This window comes from Pinus tabuliformis, chromosome 3_2 (genome assembly GCF_031772625.1).
Source record: "Pinus tabuliformis cultivar Carrire ecotype Pingquan chromosome 3_2, CPIR1, whole genome shotgun sequence".
Lineage (NCBI taxonomy): Eukaryota > Viridiplantae > Streptophyta > Pinopsida > Pinales > Pinaceae > Pinus > Pinus tabuliformis.
Genome location: NC_142302.1, coordinates 806,595,343 through 806,619,430, shown reverse-complemented (window position 1 = coordinate 806,619,430; position 24,088 = coordinate 806,595,343). Strand labels below are relative to the sequence as shown.

General features: G+C 35.3%; 1 protein-coding gene across 1 annotated transcript in view; it reads left to right on the top strand.

Moving 5' to 3' along the window:
* Window positions 1-23,498, top strand: part of LOC149183052 (proline-rich receptor-like protein kinase PERK10) — a 28,703-nt gene extending 5,205 nt beyond the window's left edge. Inside the window, exons 2-6 of the mRNA XM_089414801.1 lie at window positions 12,950-13,020; window positions 13,104-13,208; window positions 13,551-13,765; window positions 13,852-13,999; window positions 23,142-23,498. Of these exons, the coding sequence (XP_089270927.1) occupies window positions 12,950-13,020; window positions 13,104-13,208; window positions 13,551-13,765; window positions 13,852-13,999; window positions 23,142-23,498 (896 nt within the window). The remainder of the gene's footprint in view (window positions 1-12,949; window positions 13,021-13,103; window positions 13,209-13,550; window positions 13,766-13,851; window positions 14,000-23,141) is intronic.
* The last annotated feature ends 590 nt before the right edge of the window (window positions 23,499-24,088 follow it).

The following is a 24,088-nucleotide window of genomic DNA, read 5'->3' as shown; positions in this document are numbered from 1 at the left end:
GTATTATTTTTTAGTCAAATGTTGCCAAGTCAAAATTTCATTTCGCCAATATGTTCAAGATAATTTGAACCTCAATCAAAATTACCTTACAATTCATAGCCCTCAATCACCTCATCCATCCCTGAGTTAGTCCTAAATCACTCCAAATTTATTCTTCAAAACTTGACATGAGTTTCATGTCACAGGCACTCCTATGACGAGTCACTTCTTATTGACTTCAGCTCATCATCTAGGAAGTTGATCTAGAAATCTCTTTTAGTACCTTGAAACCTACATGCCTCAATGACAAGTTTCTCACCTTTGACGACATGTTCTAATCATTGACATTCAATCAAATGATTCTATGAGTGTTCGACTTTAAGACATTTAATTACACTTCATAGATTGTACTAGGGTACCTTGAGAACCCTTTCCATTATTGGTGGTTTCTCTCACAATTGTTAATGGTTCACATCATTGACTGGTAATCAAGTGGTTTCTCCCATGTTTGACTTTGATACATTCACTTGCATGGTTATATTTTACTATGGATCGATAGAGATGAAGACCAAGATCTTGTTTCATCCATCCAGGTTGCATGGAGTTTCAAGATATTCATGATTGTAAAGATAGATCCATATTTAATGGTTGCATCCATACTATGTCTACTGCTGACATGGATCTTAGTGTATTTCCATACTGATTCTTTGATATATTTTTACTCTAAGTATGGGAATACCTACCTCAGTGATTATTATATGAAGATATTGTATTCTAACCCTCTATTGTTTGTTTTAGGTCTCTAAACATAGTCTCTATTCCAAACTTTGGCATGATAAAGCACTTTAGTCCTCAAAAATATTTTTTGACTTTACACTTTAGGGGGAAATCTGTTACACATCATTATGCCACCATTAGGAAAATAACTGCCAATCCAGACCTCTTGCTATTCGATGAAGTGTTCCAAGAATTCCCCTACAATTTTGAAAGAAAAATAATCCTAAAGGCACCAAGAATCATGGATTACATTGCTCAAAAATCTATTTCTAGGCATTCCCACAGTTTCCTATCCATTTCCTATGCAAGCGCAATATTGACCATTGTGGCTTGTGAAATCTTGCACTTTGTCTTCCACTAAAAGCTGTGCAAATCTCTTAATGAAGGTAAAAATAAAAGGTGATTTCTGGAAGCTTTGTTGGAGGAATATTTCCCAACTGAAGGCATCAAGCCCCTACATACTTGGGCCTCATCCCTTTTTCATGGAGAAAGCTCCCTCTCTGTATGGAACCCTAATCCCTCTCTTTATGGATATCATCCTTTGAAAGAGGATTTCAAACCTCCTCCTCCTGGCCTATAAATTCAACATAGACCAAATTGTAAGGGAGGAATTTGGAATGGAAATTTATGCAGTCGGATTAGGGATGGAAGCTTTTCACATAAAGGGAGTATTGGAGGCCATTGGGAGGAGGCTTACCTCATCAATTCTAAGGTTCTATTTCTACTTCTTATTCAATATTAATACAATCAATTGTTTCTCTCCTATTTTCACTTGTTATGAAGTTATTTGCAAAGCTCCTTTATCTTTTGTATAGTTTATCACTGATTACTAGATTAACATGGTGATCTATGCTATGTTGCAAGTTCCATTCACTTTGTGTTTCACTCTTAATCTATGTTGTGCTTTTATTCCTTGTTCATTTATGTTTATGTAAATATTCTCTTGAAATATTCAGGAAAGGCTTTTAAAAGCATCGAAAGGACATCCATAAGCATTTCATGAAAGGAAAGAGGCTCTTGCATATTTCATACATCATATTTCATTTATAGATTAAGTAAAGGTAGAAGTTACTTGTCTATTTGTTTCTAGATTTGTCTTTGAATCTAGGGAGATCGTTGTTGTCCACAAGACCGATTTTTCCACCATAACAAATTCCACAAGAATTTCGTACAAAAGTAAGAGTCTCTTGCATATTTCATACATCATATTTTACTTATAGATTAAGGAAAGGTAGAAAGTACTTGTCTATTTGTTTCTAGATTTTACTTTGAATCTAGGGAGATCTCTCTTGTTCTTAACAGTCATTTGTTCGTCATAACAATCGTAGAACTCATATAACCATATCTAGGACTTAACTAGGAATTTAGATACACAACATTCCATTAATCACATAATGGATTCAACAACCACTATTAGGTCCACTGATATAACATGCCACACACATCATAAACAAAGGAATCTCACTAGTCCATAAATAATAGTTATCTATAATACTCATGACATAAAAAACAATAGAAATAGGAGACATTGATAGTCAGCAGGACACAATAATTATCCATACATGTCATGTAATCAATCTTGCACTTAGTAAAGCGTTAGAAATCACAGGGATTTGGAAATCCCTCTCAAATCATGAGAACAATCGCACATGCATCTCATTAAAGGAAGCTAGGAACAACATCATTCCTTCATAAGAAATACTGACACATTCATTGTTATAACCCATAACAATATCATTCAATATTAATATTGAAATACAAGAATAGGTAGATACACTTATCTGTATAGCTTAATGACTTGAAATTGAGAGAAGGACTTCAACTCTCCACCCAATTGTAGGCTAGCTACACTACAATATTTCTTGTAGCTTACCACCCCCGAGGAAAATTTAGAGCCTAAGGAGGTAATTCCTCAAGATTATCCTCACTGATAACTAGCCAACAAATGGTAATAGAAGAGTCCATTTTTCAGGTGGTTTATCAACTTCCCCCAATAGTAACACAATAGTGACTCTCCATTCAATAAAAAATCATCCATGAGGGTTCATACAAGGTTTGGTGAGTTATAACTCAATTCTAAGATAATTGCATGCTATCTAGGTGGGTTCTTAGTTAAATTCTCTAAGCTAACACTACAGGAGTCATGAGTCTACTTATTTAGTTAGTTTATGATTTGATTGAGCTAACACAAATTCTTATCACCCCCAAGGCTAACACTTAGTGATTTATCAGTCTTCTCATCCAGTACCTAAGTTTCTTAGTATGTCAAATGACTTATTGGATGCAACTAACACCCCAATGGTTTATCAACCACAAGACTAGCATTGAGTGTTCAACTCCGTTGAACTCTCCCTCGCTAACTGAGTCACAAGAACACACATGAGCCTTATAAAACATAGTGAATGCTATCCCAAAACAAAACATAGGCTATAACAGGTTATCTCTCTGTGGAAGATTCACATCCACTACCCATTTTCTACTCTTTTTTCTTTTATTTTACACCCTTTTTCTCAACAAGATCTCACTCCTACTTCACATAGTATGCAATCCATATCCTTGCCTCTTTTTGAATCTTTTCCTTTTTCCACACCTCATCTCGCATTGGGGATTACTTCCCATGGTTTTCCCTATGTGTTGAATGTGCCTATGAGAAAACAGACCACATGGTTCATCATTCACTAAGGGAGCACATTCCCTAAATTCAATGCTTGCACCATCACAACCATAAATCCATTAAGGAGATAGGTGGTGAAGTAATTATAGTGTCTTAGGCTTACAAGAAACTCGTCCTCCTCAGTCCTCTAAATATGTGTCCACTTTCCTCAACCATTCAATGTGTTACATTTCCACATTACTTACATGAATTACAATTCGTAGAAATATTTACAAGAGGAAAAGCAAAAAAGGGCTATCATACACCCCACCCCTGTAGAGGAACACTATCCTCAGTGTTCTATATCTACTTAATATCCATATATGAGCTTGTAAATAATTCTTACAACAGTTAATGATACAAATTGGATAAGAATGATAAAACTTTGGTAAATAAGAAATTTAGGGAAAATAGGCATCTATAAATAAGAAAGATCCTTCAGGATATTAATTCAATAAATCTAGGTAAGTGTTATCACTCAATCTCCTGCTTGTCTTAGGCTTGAAAACCATAGTGATGGAGAGTGGTTAGTTCTCATAATAAGACCATATATACTAAGATAATATATAAGGCCTCCTCTCTGGCAGGAAGAACCTAAGAGAGCAATCCCCGATAAGAGCCCATAATCTATAAGTTATGTCAATAAATATCTTGATCAACCCACCCAATAAGGCCATTTAACATATGGAGAGACAAGAATTTATAATTAGGTTAGGAAACGTGATGGAGGAAATTCGGAAGGAAAGGTAATGAGCATGTATGTGATCTGAAGCCTCATTGCCACAAAATTTACAAGATCTTTATATACCGAACTATTTTTACATTTATATTTATTATTTGCATTTTCCTACCCAAAAAAATGGTTATGATACCCTCATTTTCTCAGCCATCTCCCAAATGGCTTCATCTAGTCTAAAGTGTCTCCACTACAACTTGACCTCCTTGATTACTCTATTCCATAGTGCAATCTACCCCTAACCCATAATTCATCGTGGATCTGACTAGAATTCTCTCTCAAATTCCATTGCTATCACATACTAATCAACCACATGATTAGTATCATCTACATAACCTTTAAGAAAATAAATGTTGAAGACATAATGTTCCTTCACTATGAATGGTAAGGCCAATCTATAGGCCACTGGCCCCACTCTTTCAATAATCTGAAATGGTCCACAATATTTTGGTGCTAGCTTAACATAGGACCCAATATTTAAAGAAAATTTCGTTGGTTTAATGCGGATGTAAACATATTCTCCCACTTGGAAATATGTGTATTCTTTTCTACTATTCATCGCTCTTTTTCTTGTCTTGGGATTTTTTCAAATTCTAGCTAATAACAATGATTTCTTGTTCCATTTCTTTTAGCATATCTAGCCCAATATGCACCTTTTTCACTGGATCATTCCAATTGATAGATGTATTGCATTTTCTGCAATAAATAGCCTCAAATGGACTCATCGTTAATTATTGTTGGTACCCATTGTTGTAGGAAATCTCTATCAAAGGTAGATACTCTTCCCACCTTATTGCCTAATGCATGAAATACATCCTTAGCATGTCTTCTAGCATGCTATTAACACTTTCAATTTTCCCATCTATTTGAGGATGGTATGATGTGTTGAAGGCTAAGTCTATTCAAAAGCCAACAAACATGGCCTTGTAAAACTTAGAGTTGGACTTATCATTCCTATCCGAGATGATCTTTTAGGGTACCTAATGAAATCTCACCATTTTATTATTCTTGAAAACTCAATTAAAAAACACTAATTGGTGTTGACCTATCTCAAAACCATCAACTCACATCTCTCTATCATATATGCATTTACATCAAATTGAAGACACTTTGAAAATTAATGTTCATTACAAACTGCCTTATTTACATTTACATTCTTTAAACATTGTAACCACCTTATTTTTTTTCTATTTGAAAAGTATGCTAATTTTATACCTTTCAAAAAGTCTCTCTTCTCCATTTCATTTTTAAAAAAATCATCAACAAAGAAAACACTAAACAAAAATAAAGAGATGGGATTACGATTCTCAACCACAAACCATTACATTTTCACCCTTATCTAGAGGGACAAATTTAGAGATGAAATTATAATTTTTGATAATAAAACATTACACTTCCAACCATATTTACTAGGATAAAATTTTAAAAATGGTAGAGTAAGAGGTAGAGAGAGTATTATCATGTTGTATTGTATTGTTCATAAAAAATAAACTGGAAACAATTGTTCTAAAATATGCATGCATGGTGGGATTGGCACTTCCAAAGCTTTGAATACCATACATAGAGAAGTTAATTGAAGTGAGAATTTGATGATATAATTTTTGATAAAGAAATTTTATTAAATTTTGGATAAAATTAACTAAGTAAGATGATAAAAAGCATTCTACTAAATGTTTGAAAATTATTATCTAAATTAAAATTTAACTAAAATAAATGTAATTTCAGATTATAATTTAATTTTAAAAAAGTTTAAAAGAAAAAGAAGAAGAGTCAGTTAGACTACATTCTATGTGTATGAAGATATCATAGCTACCAGACATTGAACATCAAAATCGGTAGGAAAGTATGTTAGTTAGACTACATGTATAAAAATACATCAACTATCAAACATCGAACATCACAATCAGTAGGATTTTATTTCTTGCTAGTCACTTCTTAGACAGTTTTGTACTTTATCTTTGTTTCATGGTCAATGAAAAAAATTAAGTCAAATTCCTTTCCATATTTCTATTTTGAACATCCATCATGTAGGGGAGAGATGTGTATTGTTGTGTAAGGACTAGTTCCACTAAACCACCAAAACATGCCATAGTACTAGTCCCCTTATTTTGATCTCATGACAAAGTGAATGGTGAAGTTTACTCAATAACTTTCTAGGAAACATGATTCAATGTTCTACGTTTCTTTTAAAAGGCTATGCAATGGGATATTTTTTTCCTTGATAGAGGAGAAATATTATGTGTCTGACTAACAAAGTCAAATAGGGTGTACATATTGTGAGCAATGCTCACACAATATCCATAATCAACTAATGATGAAATGATTATTAAAAATTTAATATATATGTCGTTAATTATTTTCAATCCATGCAATGTTAATTTTCTCAAGGCATGTGAAAAGTAATAAATTTTTCATTTCTAGCTACTTCAATAGTTGTGATGATTTCAATAGCTATAACAAATAACAATCCCCAATATGAGCAACATGATCTGATTGATGGAAATGAAATTTATTCTGATGTTAATGCTACATTTTTTTGTCAAATTTGGGATAGTGTTTTAGAATCCCTCTTAAAAGTTTCCTTGGATGGCTATGCCACTTCACTTGAAAACAATGTCACTAGTGTTGCAGTGCGTCAGAATTATTTAACTCTAGATGAGTGCTCACATTTCGTCAAAGAAGCAATGAAACAAATAAGAGCAACCTGCCTTAAACTGTGATACAATGTTATAGTACATAGTTTGTCCTTTAACTAAAACCATAGGGTAAAGGCCTAGTCCATCAGGTCGTCATCTTCCCAAATAAAAATACAAAATACAAGCAACTAGATACCTACTTACCTGGGTTGATTCCTTTAGCTCACTGACCTCAACATTATTACTGTCCTTATTGTAGTCTCTGTCCTTTGTTACTAAAGTTTTATTTTTCACTATTGGCTTATTCCTTTAAGCCAAGCCCTTCATCCTATCTTAGTTTCCCACCAGGTAGCACTAGGTAGAATATTCTTTTCCTTTTTCTAGCTAGTATGGGCACTTTCTATCCCTTAGCTATGCTCTCATAGGTATTTTCCTACTTTCAAATTCCCATCTTTTCCTTAGTAGGTTATTCTGACTCTCTTTTTGCCCTCGGTCTGTTGTAACACCTTCGTTCAAACCTTAATCAGGCCTACCATGACTTCAAATAGTCCTAACCAAGTTAACAAACCCTCAGTCATCCTCCTTCAGACCCGATCTACCCTCAACTCACCTTCATGGAGTCCTTCCAGCCGTCGAACTATAACTAAACCTCTATTTATTCTACGATCACATATAATAGACCTATTTACCTTACAAATATTGTTCTCTAAGGTTAATAGGACCTCAACCCTATCTATTTTTCCTGTGTCCACCTGAAAATACCTCATATGGCCTCTCCTTATTGCCCCTTAGACTAGGGTTTCTTTCAACTTCAACTTAGTGCTAGTTATAATGTAGCCCTCTTCTAGGGATCAAACTTCTCCAACAATCACAAAACCAGCCCCACACTCATATAAAAATCTTGACCTTTTCTAGGATAGAAAACTTAGCCTTTTTCAATAGAAAGACACTTTGACTAGAACACTTAATTTTTCCTTCAAACAAAAACTCATCCTTGTTGTGGTCATTTTTAGCATAGAACACTATCTTAGCCTCCTCTTTTACTTGTCCTCCTCTTCTAGGCTCGAGCTCTACTTAGGGTATATCTCTTGCTCACAAATGCATCCTTGCACTTGTGTCTTGGCCACTCATTTGACACCTTAATTATATCTCTTATTTGAGTGTCTTTGGGGTCTCCTTTACCCTTCAAAAAACCCCTATTTACCACTCAATAACATATTAGAATAGAATATTATTTTTCTTGGGTCCTAATCCAACACCTTTGGGTTAAAAACCCCAAACATTGTGTATCTCGCCAACAAGATCACTTATAGTGGATTTTATCCACTCATAAATACCTTCTAGGCAGCCTAAATTTCAACAGCCAACCTCAGACTCTCTCTTCTCATGCACATTGCCACAATAAGGGTTATTGAAATCCCAGACCTCGAGGTCCTGAGGTGTACACTTTTGTTGTCAATTTCTAGGACTGTCTCCATTTCCCAACCCCATCATTCTTGTCCCTTCTCTTATGTGCACACAACAATTTCCTCGAGGTCAGAGAACCTAAGACCCCGAGATGACGCCATCTCATCATCATGAAAAATCTCTTGCCATGATGACATGCCAATGTTTCTCATGCCATGCTTCTCCCTTACCCTAGCCTCTTTACAAGGAATCTAAAATAGGGCAAGACAAAGATTCTATTTTTCATATAGCAAAAGCAACCCCTTTGATAAGCCCTTACACTTAAAAGGTTTATGTGGTTTTCAACCCACTTATGTATGTATATATCCGAATGAGGAATGCTTGCAATACATGGAAAACCCATCCTATGCTTATATATATATATATATATATATATATAAAGGTGGATGCCCTCAACCCTTATTCGGATATGGGTTATCCTTCTTGAGCTTATGCAATTAATATTAGGACTTAAACTCTCCACCCAACCTTAGGATGACTAAACTACAATCTTTCTTGCAGTCAACCACCCCTGAAACAAATTTAGAGCTTGAGGAGGAATGCTCAAAGGAATTAAACCACAATAACTATTTAGAATGGGGATTCTAGAGATCATGCCATCTCTACCCTAAAATACAAGGAATCCAGAGGCTACACCATCTCCATTGTGGGATACCATAAATGTAGAGGTTATACCACCTCCGCCCTCCAAAACCAACCAATAATGCTTATAGTGTATCCACCCCAATTATGTGAATCTAGAGCATAATGACTCCATCCTAGCTAGGAATCCAGAGCACAGTGACTCTAACCTAAACCAAGAATCCAATGTGCATTATCTCCACCCTTAAAGGAACCTAGAGCCCACTAAGTCCAACCTACGAGGAATCTAGAGCTCATTATAGCCAACACAAATCTGGAATCCAAAGGTAACAAACATGTCCTCGATCCAAACCAAGAATCTAGAGGTCCTTTTTCCTTCACCTAAACTATTTTTCACCATGTATGTTTCCTTCTTCCATGACCTAGACCTTGCCAATGTTCTCCTCTTCCTTCTCATCTATGTTTTTCTAGTGTGTTGTGATCCAATGTTGTTATCTAAATTCTTTTCAACTATGGTTCTTGTCGATCCAATAGTATAATGCCTAGTCTCATCCTTGCTCCTCGAATGCCCTCTCTTTTCTAATGTTGAGTCATAATGTCTCTTCCTTTCTTCATATCTCATCATTCTTCTTTGCCTTACTACTTTCCCCACAATTCTCCTTTAAACTCGACTTGCATGTTGAGCTTCCTCATGCCATCTACAAGGTGTGGCAAGGGAGTAAAGGATTTATCCTCCACCTGAGGAGCCCTATGCTTTAGCTCCTTTCTACCACGTAGCAATTAAAGACTCAGTTAGGCCTAATTAATAAAAAAATCAAGGATACGATGGCCATTAATCACTCAACTTCCCATTCCCAATTCCCAAGCAATTCCCTTCCTCAAGCATCTGAATTTTTGACCTTTTCTCTTAGCTAGTTCATTCTAATTAATTTTCATAATTAGAATTCATAATTATTTACATGAGCAAGTTAATTAAAATGGATGCCATAATTTTTACCCGTATTTATGGGGACAAATTTGGAGATGGAATTATGAATTTTAACAATAAAACACTACAATTTCAACCATATTTACCAGCACAAATTTGTAAAAATGACCAAGTGAAAGGTAGAGATCGTGCTATCATGCTATATTGTTATGCTCCTAAAAAATCAACAGGAAACAAGTGTTCGAAACTATTTGTGTGTAGTGGGATTGGAACATCCAAAGCTTTGAAAATCATACACAAAAAGGTTACTTGAAGGGAGAATTTGATGATATATTTTTTATAAAGAAATGTTATCAAAAACTATATTAAATTAATTAAATATGATGATAAAAAAAATTCTTAAATGTTTAAAAAATATTATCTAGTTCAAAATTTAATTAAAATAAGAAGAAGAAAAAAGAAAAGGAAGAACAACCAGTTAGACAACAATCTACACATATAAAAATATTTTGGATTAAAATTTAATTTAAAGAAAAAATAAGTAATTTTAGATTAAAATTTAATTTAAAAAAGAAATTTTTAAAAGAAAAAGAAGAAGAGCTAATTAGACCAGGCCTAGAATTTGAATTTCCATGGAATGGTTTTTATCATTTTAAATGTATTTGACAGTGCAAGAAAAAATTGAAACACCGAAAGTGACTGGTTAAAAAAATTTAAAACATAAATTTGATGTTCATTGATTGAAATTAGCCATTATAATTCATAGTAAGAATATTTGAGATGTGTATGAGGTTGTGAATGGTGGCATAGTTTACAAGAGGAGTGTTCGGCCCAGGTTCTAGTTATCGATTTGTGGAGTCCAAATCTTTCTCATCGAAACTTCGGCCAATCACGCTTCATCAGGTGCTTAGGAGGGGTTCATCGAGGGCTAGTCTCGTTCTTGATACACTATTGTGTCCACACTCACCAACCAATCTCATTCCATCACGTTCATGGGGAGTCGACTGGGGTTGGAGTTGGTGATCACCTAATGGGCCTTCGACCACTAGTCTCTATTTCGTAGGTTGTATCCTCCATTGTTGATCAATTTCCCTCACCCCACACTATAACATCGTCATCACATAACATTTAAAGGTTGTTTTCTTTTGGGTTTATTCAGAGTCAAGGTATCGAGCTACAAGGTTGCTCAATTGGAAGCCCCGATAGTGATTTGCCACTAGATCTAAGGCCCATGAGTGGGTGAGGTATTAAGACCGACCACTAGTTTACATATGGTTGTCAAAGACTAGACCCTCCAAATAACAATATCTATTACATGAAGTTTGGTTGGTAATTTAACCTTTGTTCGCAGCCAGGGGTTTGGAATGTGAGGTAAGTAGTTCATGGGCGTTACTAAGGTTTTGATCGTGTATTACGAATTGTTCCATCACACAAAAACCAGTCATGAATCATGAGCATCAAACATCCTAGCTTCTAATTATGGGTTGTTTCCTCCTCTACATCACTACCACCATGTGAAGAAATTTGATGCTCAACTATTAAATTATTCTTATTTGAGTAAGTCAAGTGTTCTAAAATTCTTGACTAGATATGATTTAAGTGTGCTTCTTCTTAGCTTGTCAATGTATGTTGCTTAAATGCTTTTAGTTATTTTACCTTCTGAAACTTATTTTGAAAAGATCTCAAAGACCATAGGGTTTTAAATTGCTGATTGGGTGGATTTTGCTTTAAACCTTTTCAAATTTTATTGGGTTAAATAACTACTTAGATTAGCTTTATAATATAGATACCCAAAATTTGATAAGTTCAACATCTAAGTTAAAGGTTGCGGAAGTCATCTGAGTAGGGTAGAAAAAAGAATCTAAAATATGAAGAGTCTAACAAATATAAGCTTAAAGTCAGTTCTTGATAGAAGTTGCACAATGGCGGTGAGAAAGAAAGTTCTCAAGATGGAATTCAAGTCCAAAGATAATGCATGATACAATGTGACCATTGAGCTCACAAGTCTATATCTCAAGTTTCACTATGAAGAATTCAATGAAGACAATGATGAGAATTTGCCTTTGGAAAAAGAGTTCAAAACTATAGATGATGTGAGGTCGCGGTTTTGATTCTGGTCGAAAAAAATTCAAGATCAACATTATGGAAGAGCGAAAGAGGGAATGAACATATGTGCTTCTTACTCCAACAATGATGAAGATAATAAATTTTATGATGCCATTTTGGAACAAGTTAGTTAATTTGAAATTTTCTTCTTGGGCATTTTCTTCTCTTTTACTTTAAACCCTATACTAAAGGTCGCTCTCTATAGTATTTTCGAGAGCGTATGGTATGGTTATTACATGTCTGCATAATGTTATGTGTAGCTCAATACTTGGTTTTTATTTATTTATTTTAGAAAGTATATATAGATGGGTGATTTTTTTCCATAAAGTAATAAATAAATATGTTATTGGTTCTCTATTTTCATGAGAAACAACATTTTATTCCATAAGAACCAACATTCTCTACTTATTCATGAGAACCAACATTTTAGGCCATATAAGTTCTTTTTTAAATAATTGTACCATGAGTTTCCACCTATCCATGAGAAGCATCATCTAAACCATGAAATAACTTCTAATTAAACCATAAAATTTCCAAAAAAACATCATTTTGAACCTAGACCATAAAATTTCCAAAAACATCATTTTGAACGTAGAATATTTTCTTCTATTTAAATAATTAGATAATTAGTTTCCACATATTCTAAAGAAACAATATCAATTACATCATAAATCTCTACCTTTTTTACACCATGAATTTCTTCTAATTACATAATTTCTACATACTCACGAAAACCATGTAAAATCTTCAAATTATTTTTTCTTAATGATGTTACTTGTTTTACACTTCAATAAAATAAGTGCTTTCTCACGTGAAAGGACACCTTTCATTTTATTTTACTTTATAAAACTCATTATGCGACACCTTTTACTTTATTTTACATTAATAAACTCATTATTTGTTTTTCTTGTTTTTGATAAAATAATTTGTATAGCTCAGCGATCCCCTTACAGCGTTAATTTATACACATCTATCCATCATTCAAAGTAGTACAAAATTTATAGATTTGTAAGAAATTTATATGTAATAAAAAATAATTGGACAAATTGAAAAAGCAAATACCGTCCTCAAATTTTCATTTGCAGTCAATGAAAACAATGGCCTGTTGCTTCAGGAGCTTCGCAGTTCGGCGCCTCGATTTGGTGAAGTTTATAAGGTATACTTTCAAACACGGATTTGATGAGTCTGTCCTGAATTATGCGTTGTTGGCAGCTTAATTTTATTAAGTTTGGTGAGCAGGGAATACTTCCGGATGGGAGGGATGTTGCTGTTAAGAAACTGAATGGAAGGCACAAGACTCAAGGCGAGGAAGAGTTTCAGACAGAAGTGAAGCTTCTAACCAGCGTCCGTCACCGAAATCTCGTTCGTTTACTAATCTATGTCAAATAACGGTCTGCACAAGCACTTGTTTGGTATGTAGCGCTCATTTTTTCTGTGGATTTCAGGTTTCAAGTTTTAAATTTCTAGAATAGTGTATGCCAGTATTGTATTGTATTGAAGCATTTCTTGGCTACGTTACTCCCATCAAAGCTGTTGATTTCAACATCCGAGTTTTTAATTTCAGAAATCATGTTTACCCTTTTATTACTTGTATTGAGGGTTCCGAATGCTATTGTTGGAGACACGCAGGAGAGATAGGAAATGGTTTAATCTGGGAAAACCGTTTAGACATTAAAGTGGGCACAGCTCGAGGCCTATCGTATCTGCACGAGAATTATACATAGAGATATCAAATGTGGAAATATACATAGAGATTCGAACATGCGCATTATACATAGAGATATCAAATGTGGAAATATACTTTTAGATGACAGATTTCATCCGAAAATAGCAGATTTCGGAATGGCTAGATTGTTCCCTGAAGGTGAAACCTATGTCTCTACAACAGTGGGAGGAACATTGTGAGTTGTGCAATTCACTTAGGATATTCTCCAAGTATAGAATCCTAGCATTAATTTATTGTCTCCACAAATTTGTTATGTGACAGAGGCTACACTGCACCTGAGTATGCCGTTCATGGGGAATTGACGGAAAAGGCAGATGTTTATAGTTATGGTATCATGGTTCTTGAGATCCTGAGTGGCAGAAAGTGCGTGGATGCACTATTGCCAGGCCCTAACTACATTCTTGACTCGGTTCGTTTCTATTTTAATAAATTATTATATAACTTTGGATTATGATTCTAAAGACGCTTTTTTAATTCAAAGAATGAACTTGACGCTGATATTATTAATTAGATTACTCTTTATCTATACTTTATTTAGTTAGTAATTAAGAAATTATTTAAAAATGTATTATTAGAAACAAGGCTATTATTTTTTTGATTCATCAACTAACCATTTTAAAGATATGAGACATGTATTCTTTTTAAATGGAGTGTGTTCTCCTCAGTGCATCTCATTCAATTCTATTGAAAGAGATTTTTTTACTAATTTCAATATTTAATTTTATTTCCATCTTTTATAGTATGATTGAAAACAAGGAGTATTTGAGATTTTGAATGTCAAAATTGTTAATTTAGATTATTCAAAATTTAAGAAAAAACATTTTTAATAATAGTAGTATGTATATTTCTGAAATTTTCGATATTAAATTTTAGATCCATATCAAATCGAATTTGAATTTGAACTTGGTAACTATGGAGTAAATTACACTATAACATAATGTTTTAGCGAGCCTCGTGTGTTCATTAGTTCGGGCAATGTCAATTGTTGATTCCTCAAATATTTGGGAATCAAAAGGACATGGGCGCATGTCCGTCTGATTCCCTAATATTCTGGGAATCAACAATCGAAATAGCCTTCGGGCATTAGGGGATATATATGATTTAATCGTGGAGAAATAATGTTATGCCGCATATCTGGACAAATAACAACCTTTTAACATAGTAATGACAAATAAATACTGTTGCGCTAGGATTATAATATTATACATAAAGATATGCTTACCATCGTAGGTAAATGTCCATGGTGAAGTAAATGTCCATTTCATGGTGAAATAAATTACATGAGTTTATGTTGGAATAAGTTTTCATAATTTTAATTTATTAGTATTGTACATCTTTGACAATATTAAAAGTTTAAATTTATATTAAATATTTAAGGTAGTTTTTTTTTTAATATATAGTTTTTTGGCATATGATATGGTATTGGTTTATAATATCGTAACAATATTATCATGTGTATCATCTTAAATATTTTTATTGAGGATATTTTTTTTAGAGGATGAGAGGTTGGGATTAATAAGCTGAAATCTTTAAAATGGGAAGGTCTATCATCATCCCTCATCTCCAAAAGCTTTTTAATATGGTAGTAAAGCATGACTCCCTTAAGCACTAGATGCAAAGCTTTATTGTCCCTATCTTTAAAAGTGGGGACAAAAATGTTCCCTCTAACAACATGCCCATTATGATTAGCCACATCTTAGCCAAGCTTTACGGGCTCATTTTGGAAAGGAAGATTATCCTTTGGCTTGAAAACCATGGTAAAAGAGCTAGAGGGCAAGCTGGTTTTAGGAGGCATCACTCGACTATCCACAATCTTGTCATCCTCAAGATCATTGCCAAGGCGTGTCGCAATCGTAAAACCGATCTATTTTTTTGTTTTGTTGAATTTATAAAAGCTTTCGACATTGTTCCTCAAGATAAATATTGGAAAATACTTGTAGAGATAATGATTCCCTCGAAGTTGAGGATTGTTGTGATTCATCTTTACAAGACTATTTTTGCCCAGCTCAAGACCAATGAAGGGTGGTTTAAAGACATTAAATGCAATATCAAGGTTAAGCAAGGGTCTCCCCTATCCCCTACCCTTTTTGTCATTTACATCGAAAAGCTAGAGCAGTGTTTGGAAATTGTGGGTTGCAATGGCCCCAAACTTGCGCGTATAATCATTACTCTTCTCCTTTATGCCAATGATATCACTCTTCTTACCAGAAGCCATGATGACCTCGATAAGTAGCTTAAGACTCTTCATGATTACTGCTCCAAGATGGGTATGACAGTAAATACTGACAAGACCAAAGTTATGATAATTAAATCCAGAAAGATCAATCATGGTAATTTCGTGTAGTATACCTAGGGGGGAAAGTATGGGGTACAGAGGGAGGTACCCTAAGGAATAATGCAATAATGGGATGGGCCATAGTTAATAAATAAAGTGGTTAACCCGCATCATATAAGAGATCACAAGTAGTTAGAAATAATGTAAGAAGCCCATTGTATTAGATATATGGTATTGAGAGAACCATGGTAATGACCCATGGTACTGTATATATGAATCCTATATAGAGGCTAGAGACTCCCCATGGAGAGATGTCAAGGATTATTGTGTTGGCAAGCATATGGCTTGTGGAGTGTTCTCCTTTCTTAAGGAGTGATTGTATGGTGTTACCCTACCTCAAGGGTTTGATCAATAAAGAGAAGCATTTTCATGTTATATTATTGGGTTGATCTTGTTATTTCTGGGCATATTTCTATTTGTATATATGTTTCAAGTCAAATCTATTACAAGTGGTATCATCTAACCTACAAATGTATAAGAATAGAAATATGCCCAGAAATAACAAGAGAGAAATATATGAACTTCAGATATTTATTAATATCAAACCCTTGAGGTAGGGTAACACTATACAATCACTCATTAAGTAAGGAGAACACTCCACAAGCCATATGCTTGCCAATACAATATTCTTTGACATCTCTCCATGGGGAGTCTCTATCCTCTATATAGGCCTCATACATACAATACAATGGGTCATTACCATGGTTCTTACAATACCACATATCTAATACAATGGACTTATTACATTATTGCTAACTACTTGTGGTCCCTTACATGATGCAGGTTAACCACTTTATTTATTAACTATGGCCCATCCCATTATTACATTATTCCCTTGGGTACCTCTCTTTGCATCCCATACTATCCCCCCTAGGTATACTACATTCCACCCCGCTTAAACATGTTTCGTCCCCAAAACACAAGAAGAACACAAATAATAAGATCTACTCAAAAGAGTAGTCCACTGGTGCCATGCACGTGCATGTAGCCATCCAAAAGAAAGGTGATTACTCGATCTAGCTGGTGCCTCCCCTTAGGTACCTCCCTCTATACCCCATACTATCCCCCTTAGGTACACTACATTTCGTCTATGAAAACAATTATTTGGAGCAAGTTTCTTCTTATAAATACCTAGGCATTAACATTCATCATCAACTCAAATAGAATTATATCATTGGAAAAAAGATTATTGGAGGTTGGAAAGCTTATTATGAGCTTGAAAACAATTGTAAGTTGGTTGATATTTGTATTTGGAGTAAAACAAAGGTTCCTCTTTGAGATTCTCGTCACCCCTATTACTTTTTACAGATGTAAAGTTTGGGGTTGAAGTATATCCAGAGAGTTATGGAGAAAGATTGAGATGATTCAAAAGAAATTTGTAACCTACAACCTCAATATCAAGGGAAATATTCCCTATCCTATTCTCTTCATCGAAGCTAGCCTTCCCCCCATTGAAAGCATGACTATGCTAAGGTATTTGACATATAAGAAGAAGCTTTAAAACATGGATCCCAAGAAGCTTCCCAAAATTGCTTCTAACTCTAGTAAAAACTCCCACCTCTGCCCCAAGCATGGATGGCATAAGGGTCTTGGCTCGATCATTGGGGGATAAAGGAGGAGATCATCCTAGGAAATAAGGATAGTATCAAAAACACTATTACCTCCCAATTTAAGGATAAATCGGGGGATGATAAGGAGCTGGAGGGAAAAAGGAAGCAAAGGTATTATAATGAGGTGATCAACCCCACCCTTGCTAACCATAATTATCTCTATGTTTTGATTAGTACTAAGAAAAAAATTAACATTGCTAGGATAAGAACTAATTCTCATACGCTTAGTAGTGAAACCGGGCATTGGTCTATTCCCAAAATTCCAAGAATTTGTCTCATTTGCAATGCTAAGAGGGTGCAAGATGAAAAACATGTCCTCTTAGATTGCCAAGCTCTTACTCACATCTACTCTCATTTCCATAACATTTGTCACCCTTCCAATCTTCTTGACTTGTTAAGTCAACCTAACTATAGTGATCTTGGAGCACTTCTTTCCCTTCTTTTTTATCATAGAAATAAGGTCTTGAAGAATCACAATTAAATTCCTATTTTCTTTAGATCCTATAGACTACAATGGTCTTAGTGGATGTTAATCATCATCATCATCATCATCATCATGTATTTATAATTAATTTTTTTTATGATAAAATGGAAAAAAAATAATTTATTAATATAAAATGTATCGTTAACTATTTTGATGTTTATTAATATTTATCAATTATTTAATTTATATAATTGCATGAATTCTATTATAAAGAAATTAAAAAAAATATTACAAAACATCATATAGTTAGTATTCAAATATGGTTATTAATATAGTTCAAAATGTCATCACTTAAAAGGATAACAAATGAAGTATTTATGTGGCATGTGATGCAAGTGGAGTTTTTTTTGTAAGATTACTAGTACCTTTCATTCATTCATCTATAAATAGGCAGGTTACAAATATATAAGTCGTTCAGTGGCCTCAACCTGCCCAGTGGGAAACTAGGTCAGTTTGCCATCGAATCACATTATAAGCCATCCAAAACATAAATAGTTTGAGTCTATTTAACCAAGCCTTATAAGGCTGATAGTTTGGAAACCAACTAGTAAGCATAACATTGAAAACATAAATGCTACCCGACATATACAACCAAAATTAAGCCAAAATTAATAGGCATAACTTTGACCAACTAATCATTTGATGATTCCATCAGAGAAAGATCTTTAGCACTTGATCCTGGAAAATTCAGATAGCGGCATAATTGGGATATTCAATGCAGCCCAGGTGAGCATTTTAATTCTACAACTGAGGTTGAATAAGTTGGAGCTCTTTTTGAATGTCTCAGAGACACAACTTGGGCTCACTTTGCACTATTGTGTTGATGGTCGCAGTCATTGGTTTAGCCACTATGCATTTCATTAACCATTAGAGATGGATGGACTATCTAAACAGGGTGAGACAATGGTGTATATACCCAGGGTCTGTGATTAGCTCCCCCCAATCTTCGGCTGATGATTGATGCTCACCTTTCAAATTCAACTCTACCTCCTAGGTCACGATCAATTGTTTCACCTAAGTCGGGTCCCTTTCGTAGTATGCCTGAACTGTGGCCTGAAGAATCTCAAAGTTCATTTTTCAATCTCTCTATCACATAATTCGACTAGAAGATGAACCAGGTTCTTTACCTTTTCCTTCCTTGTGTCTGCGGCCCCTTTCGCCTTGGCCTGAGGCTCCACCTCAAGGTTGAGACTTCACCATATCTGCCAAGGTAGGTCCCCCTTTATTCACCCTTATCCTATCTTCCCGTGCTCGTAAACCATCCCACTTTATAGAGGAAGGAAGTGGATACAACATAGGTGGACCTGGAATATGATTTGTACAGAGAATCACCAGAAAGACAAGCATTAACTTAATGTATGACCAAGAAAACAAATGAAATGCCAGACGACACTACGTCCCTTCATAATTTCTCCACCCGACCCAGCAAGCATACATAAATAGTAACCCTTCGGGAGTGGGAGGTACCACCAGAATAAAAACGGTGTTCCCCATGTCCCCCTGATCCATGAGTCCATAGACTCGGCCCTAATAATTTACTAGAACCCTTACTCTCCACAGGGCTTGCCCAGACAATCCAAGCTTAAAATAGGGAACCCAATTATCAACATGCGGAGGAAACATCATAAGAAAAAACTGGAAACTAGTAAACAAGACCATACGAGAAAAGATGTTGACAAAAAAGATGGAAATCAACATTACATAATTGAGAAAGACAATATTTGTAGTCACAGAAACTTCTAATTTGACCAATGTTTCCTTTCGCCTCCGGACGTGAGGCTTATCACGAGTAGCATCCCCCATCCCAGGATATAAAGATAACATTATAACATACCATACTTTATACGCCAACCTCGAACAGAGACAGGAAAAAGCTCGGTATACCTCTCGTGTTCCCAACATTGTAAACTTGTAAACATCAAACTTAGGCTCCCTAAGAAGTTGAGGACTCGAGTTTATACGTTGGAAAAATGGTCTTAGCTTCACCTCTTCTCCCACCAACTGTAGGCACCAAGGGTAACCAACCTTCACGTCTTAGATCTTCCACGATCTACGACATTTCATGTTATCACAGTGAATAAGCGTGTGATGCATGGGGGATACCACCCACCATCCCAAACCAATAAAGGCTCTGTCATATCAATCAAACCTAGGCAGGCCTCCAACTATTTTGCACCTCGATTAGGGAGTGATGCAAGTGGAGTTTATTTATAAATATGGATATATTAATTAATATGAATATTTAAATTTTTTATTATGTTTTTAATAGATATATCTATATCTATATATATATATATATATATATATATATATATATATATATATAGATATGGTTTCAATTATTTTATCGTGTTACATTTTTTTCACAGTGAACTGTATCTTATTGAGGAAAAACCTAACAACCATAATATTTAGGGATTACAATGAATTGAACAATCATAATGTGATTGATATTAGTGTGACTGATATTATTGACGTTCTATAATGATTTTAATTAAAACTAATGAAATATGTTTGTTTATTTTTGTTTTCTATTATAACCAATATTATTATTTATTCAATAAATATTTTGTTTTTGTTTTTAAAAATCAACACTCCTCAAGAATTGAGAAAAAAAAGATTATGCATCTCCCTCTTTTTATAAAATGCCTAGTTACAACGATTTTTTCCCAAATTATTGTTATAAAGTGGGATATTGGGTTTTGCATTATGATGAAGTTGATTTCACTAGCATTATTAATGGGATTGGATGCATTGTTTATATATGTGGGACACTTTGAGAGGCTCTATGTTTATTATATTTATTAATGTGTAGACAATTGGGAGGTTTTATGTTTATGACTCTATGTAAGTTGCATGTTGCTTTGTAGTACATCATTTTATATAAAATGAACAAAATTATCTCATTTTCATTTAGAATCATGATAAAGATGTGATTAAGAATATTCATTAAATTAGTTGATATGATAAACATATAATTATGATCGAAACATGATATACTCATTATGTCAATATGTATTAAATTGGATCCATTCTTTTTTAATAGAATGCACTTAATATTGTAATCCATTAATTGATGTTGAGTAGGTTCTTGTAGTAATTTGAATTGAAATGTGAACCTATTAATGAAGTAAATTTCATGGAACCATAACTTGTACCATAAAGGAGCAATAAACTAAGGAGTCTCGCATAATTCATTCACCATATCCTTGAAGGCAGATAATCCTAGCATTAATTTAATGTCTCCACAAATTTGTTATGTGACACGGGCTATGCTCACCCTGAGTATGTCGTTCATGGGCAATTGACGAAAAAGGCAGATGTTTATAGTTTTGGTATCATGGCTCTTGAAATCCTGAGTGGTAGAAAGTGCGTGGATGCAAAACTGCCAGGCCCTAAGTACATTCTTGAATGGGTTCGTTTCTATTTTAATAAATTGTTATATAACTTTGGTTTATTATTCTAACAAGACGCTCGTTTAATTCAAAGAATGAGCTTGGTGCTGCAGGTTTGGGATAAATACAAACATATTTTTTGTTTGGATATTGTTGATTAACCGCAAGAGGACCGATATCCAAGAGAGAAGGTGCTAAGGGTGATCACAATTGCACTTTTTTGCACTCAAAGTTCTTTGGAGCTACGGTCGGCGATGTCAGAGGTTGCCTCCATATTAACGACCGATACAGAGATTGTTTTACAGGCTACACAACCAGCTTTCGTAGGTGTCGCAGCAGCCAGACCTGCGTGAGTTCCACCACTACAACCAACTCTACAACTTCAACTTTCGCTACTGCAACCAGATCGTTGTGTTCCGCCGTCGCAACTGATTATGCGAGCTCAACTTCTGCTACTGCACCTCATCCATTTGCTGGAACTATGGCCATTTATTTATTTCCTACATAGTCGAGTCAGATAGATGCATGAATTATTTTTTTTCATTATCTAAAAATACATTATCGATTTACTCTATATTTACCGTCAGCATGAGACTGGAGAAAATTACTAATTACATAATAGTTTAGCGACCGACGCTTATAAGATTTAGTCGGAGTGAAAAGTATGAAACAACCAAGAGATTCATTTGGTCAAATGATTAAATTTGATCGCAACTCCGCAAGTGGTATTGCCAATATTTTTTTTCTAGAAAGAAAATCTTGATATTATATTGAGGAAATATATAACATAATGTTCAGATAGTTCTGAATGTGTTTGATGAAAAACACCTTATGCTACTGATAGACTGCATCTCAAAACCAATTTGAGCAGATGACCATCATGTAAAACATGAACCTGATTAACAGCATTTTCAGAAAGAAAACAAAAACTCATAGAAACCATTCAGCTGATCGGAAGGAAAAGAGCTGTGACAGATGATAGGACAAAATTGGCAGATAGAGAAGAGTCCTCAAAAATTTTCAGGTTCCGCCACCTCCTAAGTGACCAGATGGTGATGGGCAGAATGGGCCGGAGAGTGTTTTGGCGCCCCCACCAGACAAACGCTGCATCCACAGAGATGAAATTAAGATGTTGAAAAGAGAAAAATTGTGCAAGGTCATACCAGATTTGTTGTGTGACAGAGCATTTGAAGAAGAGATGGAAATTTGTCTCCTCTTCCATCTTGCAGAGAGCTGGGGCTGTGCCATGACCGCCGCCTCAAGGAGTCCCAAGTTAAATTCTTGTTGAAGAGCACCAACCACGAGAATAAGATGATCTTAAGGGGGCATCCAAGGTTCCACCAGAAGACTGGAAAGCGCCGATTTGCTGATGAGTTAACAGAAATGAGATCAGAGTATATGTCCTTAACATTTGCATGCGGAACAGAGAAAGGAAGGGACCAAATCAAGTGGTCATCAATGGTGGATCGCTGCAAGCCACCCCGCTGGAGAGAGGAAGATAGATCAGACCAAAGAGGGAGGAGGTCGAAAGGGAGGCCAATATCATCAGCATCCCGAAGTATGGGCGAAGAGCCACTCCATTCCTTTATGATTTGGTTCCATGTGAAGTAGCCAGATCTGCGGAGGAAGAATAGGAGAGGAGGAGCAAAATGTAAAGTTCCCCTGAATCCAGTGAAGGAGTCTAGAGCTATGAAAATCTTTCTGCCTGTGTAAATTTTCCATTTTAGATTGCTGAGAAAATATTGCTGGACCCTTCGGAAACTGACCCAGATTGCGGAGCCTCGTTTGATGCCTATAGAATCAAATCTGAACCAAAATTCGATTCCCCTGCCTCTTTGATATTTTTGTCTAATGATGTCGCTCCACAGGTTGGTGCCATATATACCCCTCCAAAGGGATTTACAGATAAGAGCAGCCCCAAAAATTTTGATGTTCAGAATGCCCCATCCATCAGCACTTTTCGGCAAGGTGAGAAGGTCCAGCTTTGCAAGATGAATTTTGCAACGCTCAGCCTTTGCTCCCCATATGAAGCAGGAAATAATTCTGTTGATTGCTTGGATAATGCAAGTCGGGAGAAGGAATAGGTGACCCCAGAAGACTGAGAGCTGAGATAGAACCGATTTGACGAGAACAACCCTGCCTCCTAAAGAGAGGGTGCGGAAGCTCCAAAGAGTGAGCTTGTTGAGAAAGCGATCTATGAGCCAACGCCAGTCCGTCGACTTGTAGGAGCAACCTTTTAACCTGAATCCAAGATACTTGATTCCATCTGAAAGAGGCTTATATTGAATGTCGAAAATTTGGGCGATCTGGCAGATGAGGTGTTCATCGACACCATTATGGTAGAGAATTGTTTTTGCTTTGTTCATGGCCAGCCCCGAAGCTTTGTGGAAACAATCCAGGATGGATTTTATGCATAGCCAAGTAGCCATGGAGAGCATAGCAAATATGAGTACGTCATCAACGAAGAGATTGTGTGACATCTTGATGTTCTTGCAGATCCTTATCGGAATAATTTCTTTCAGAGCCACAGCACGATTGATATGAAGACTGATGGCATCAATCGCAAGAATAAAGAAGAAGGGGGACAGAGGGCACCCTTGCCGAAGGGCCCTCTCGGCCTATGCAATTCTGGTATTGCCAATACTTATGCATACTAAAGGGAAAACAACTATGA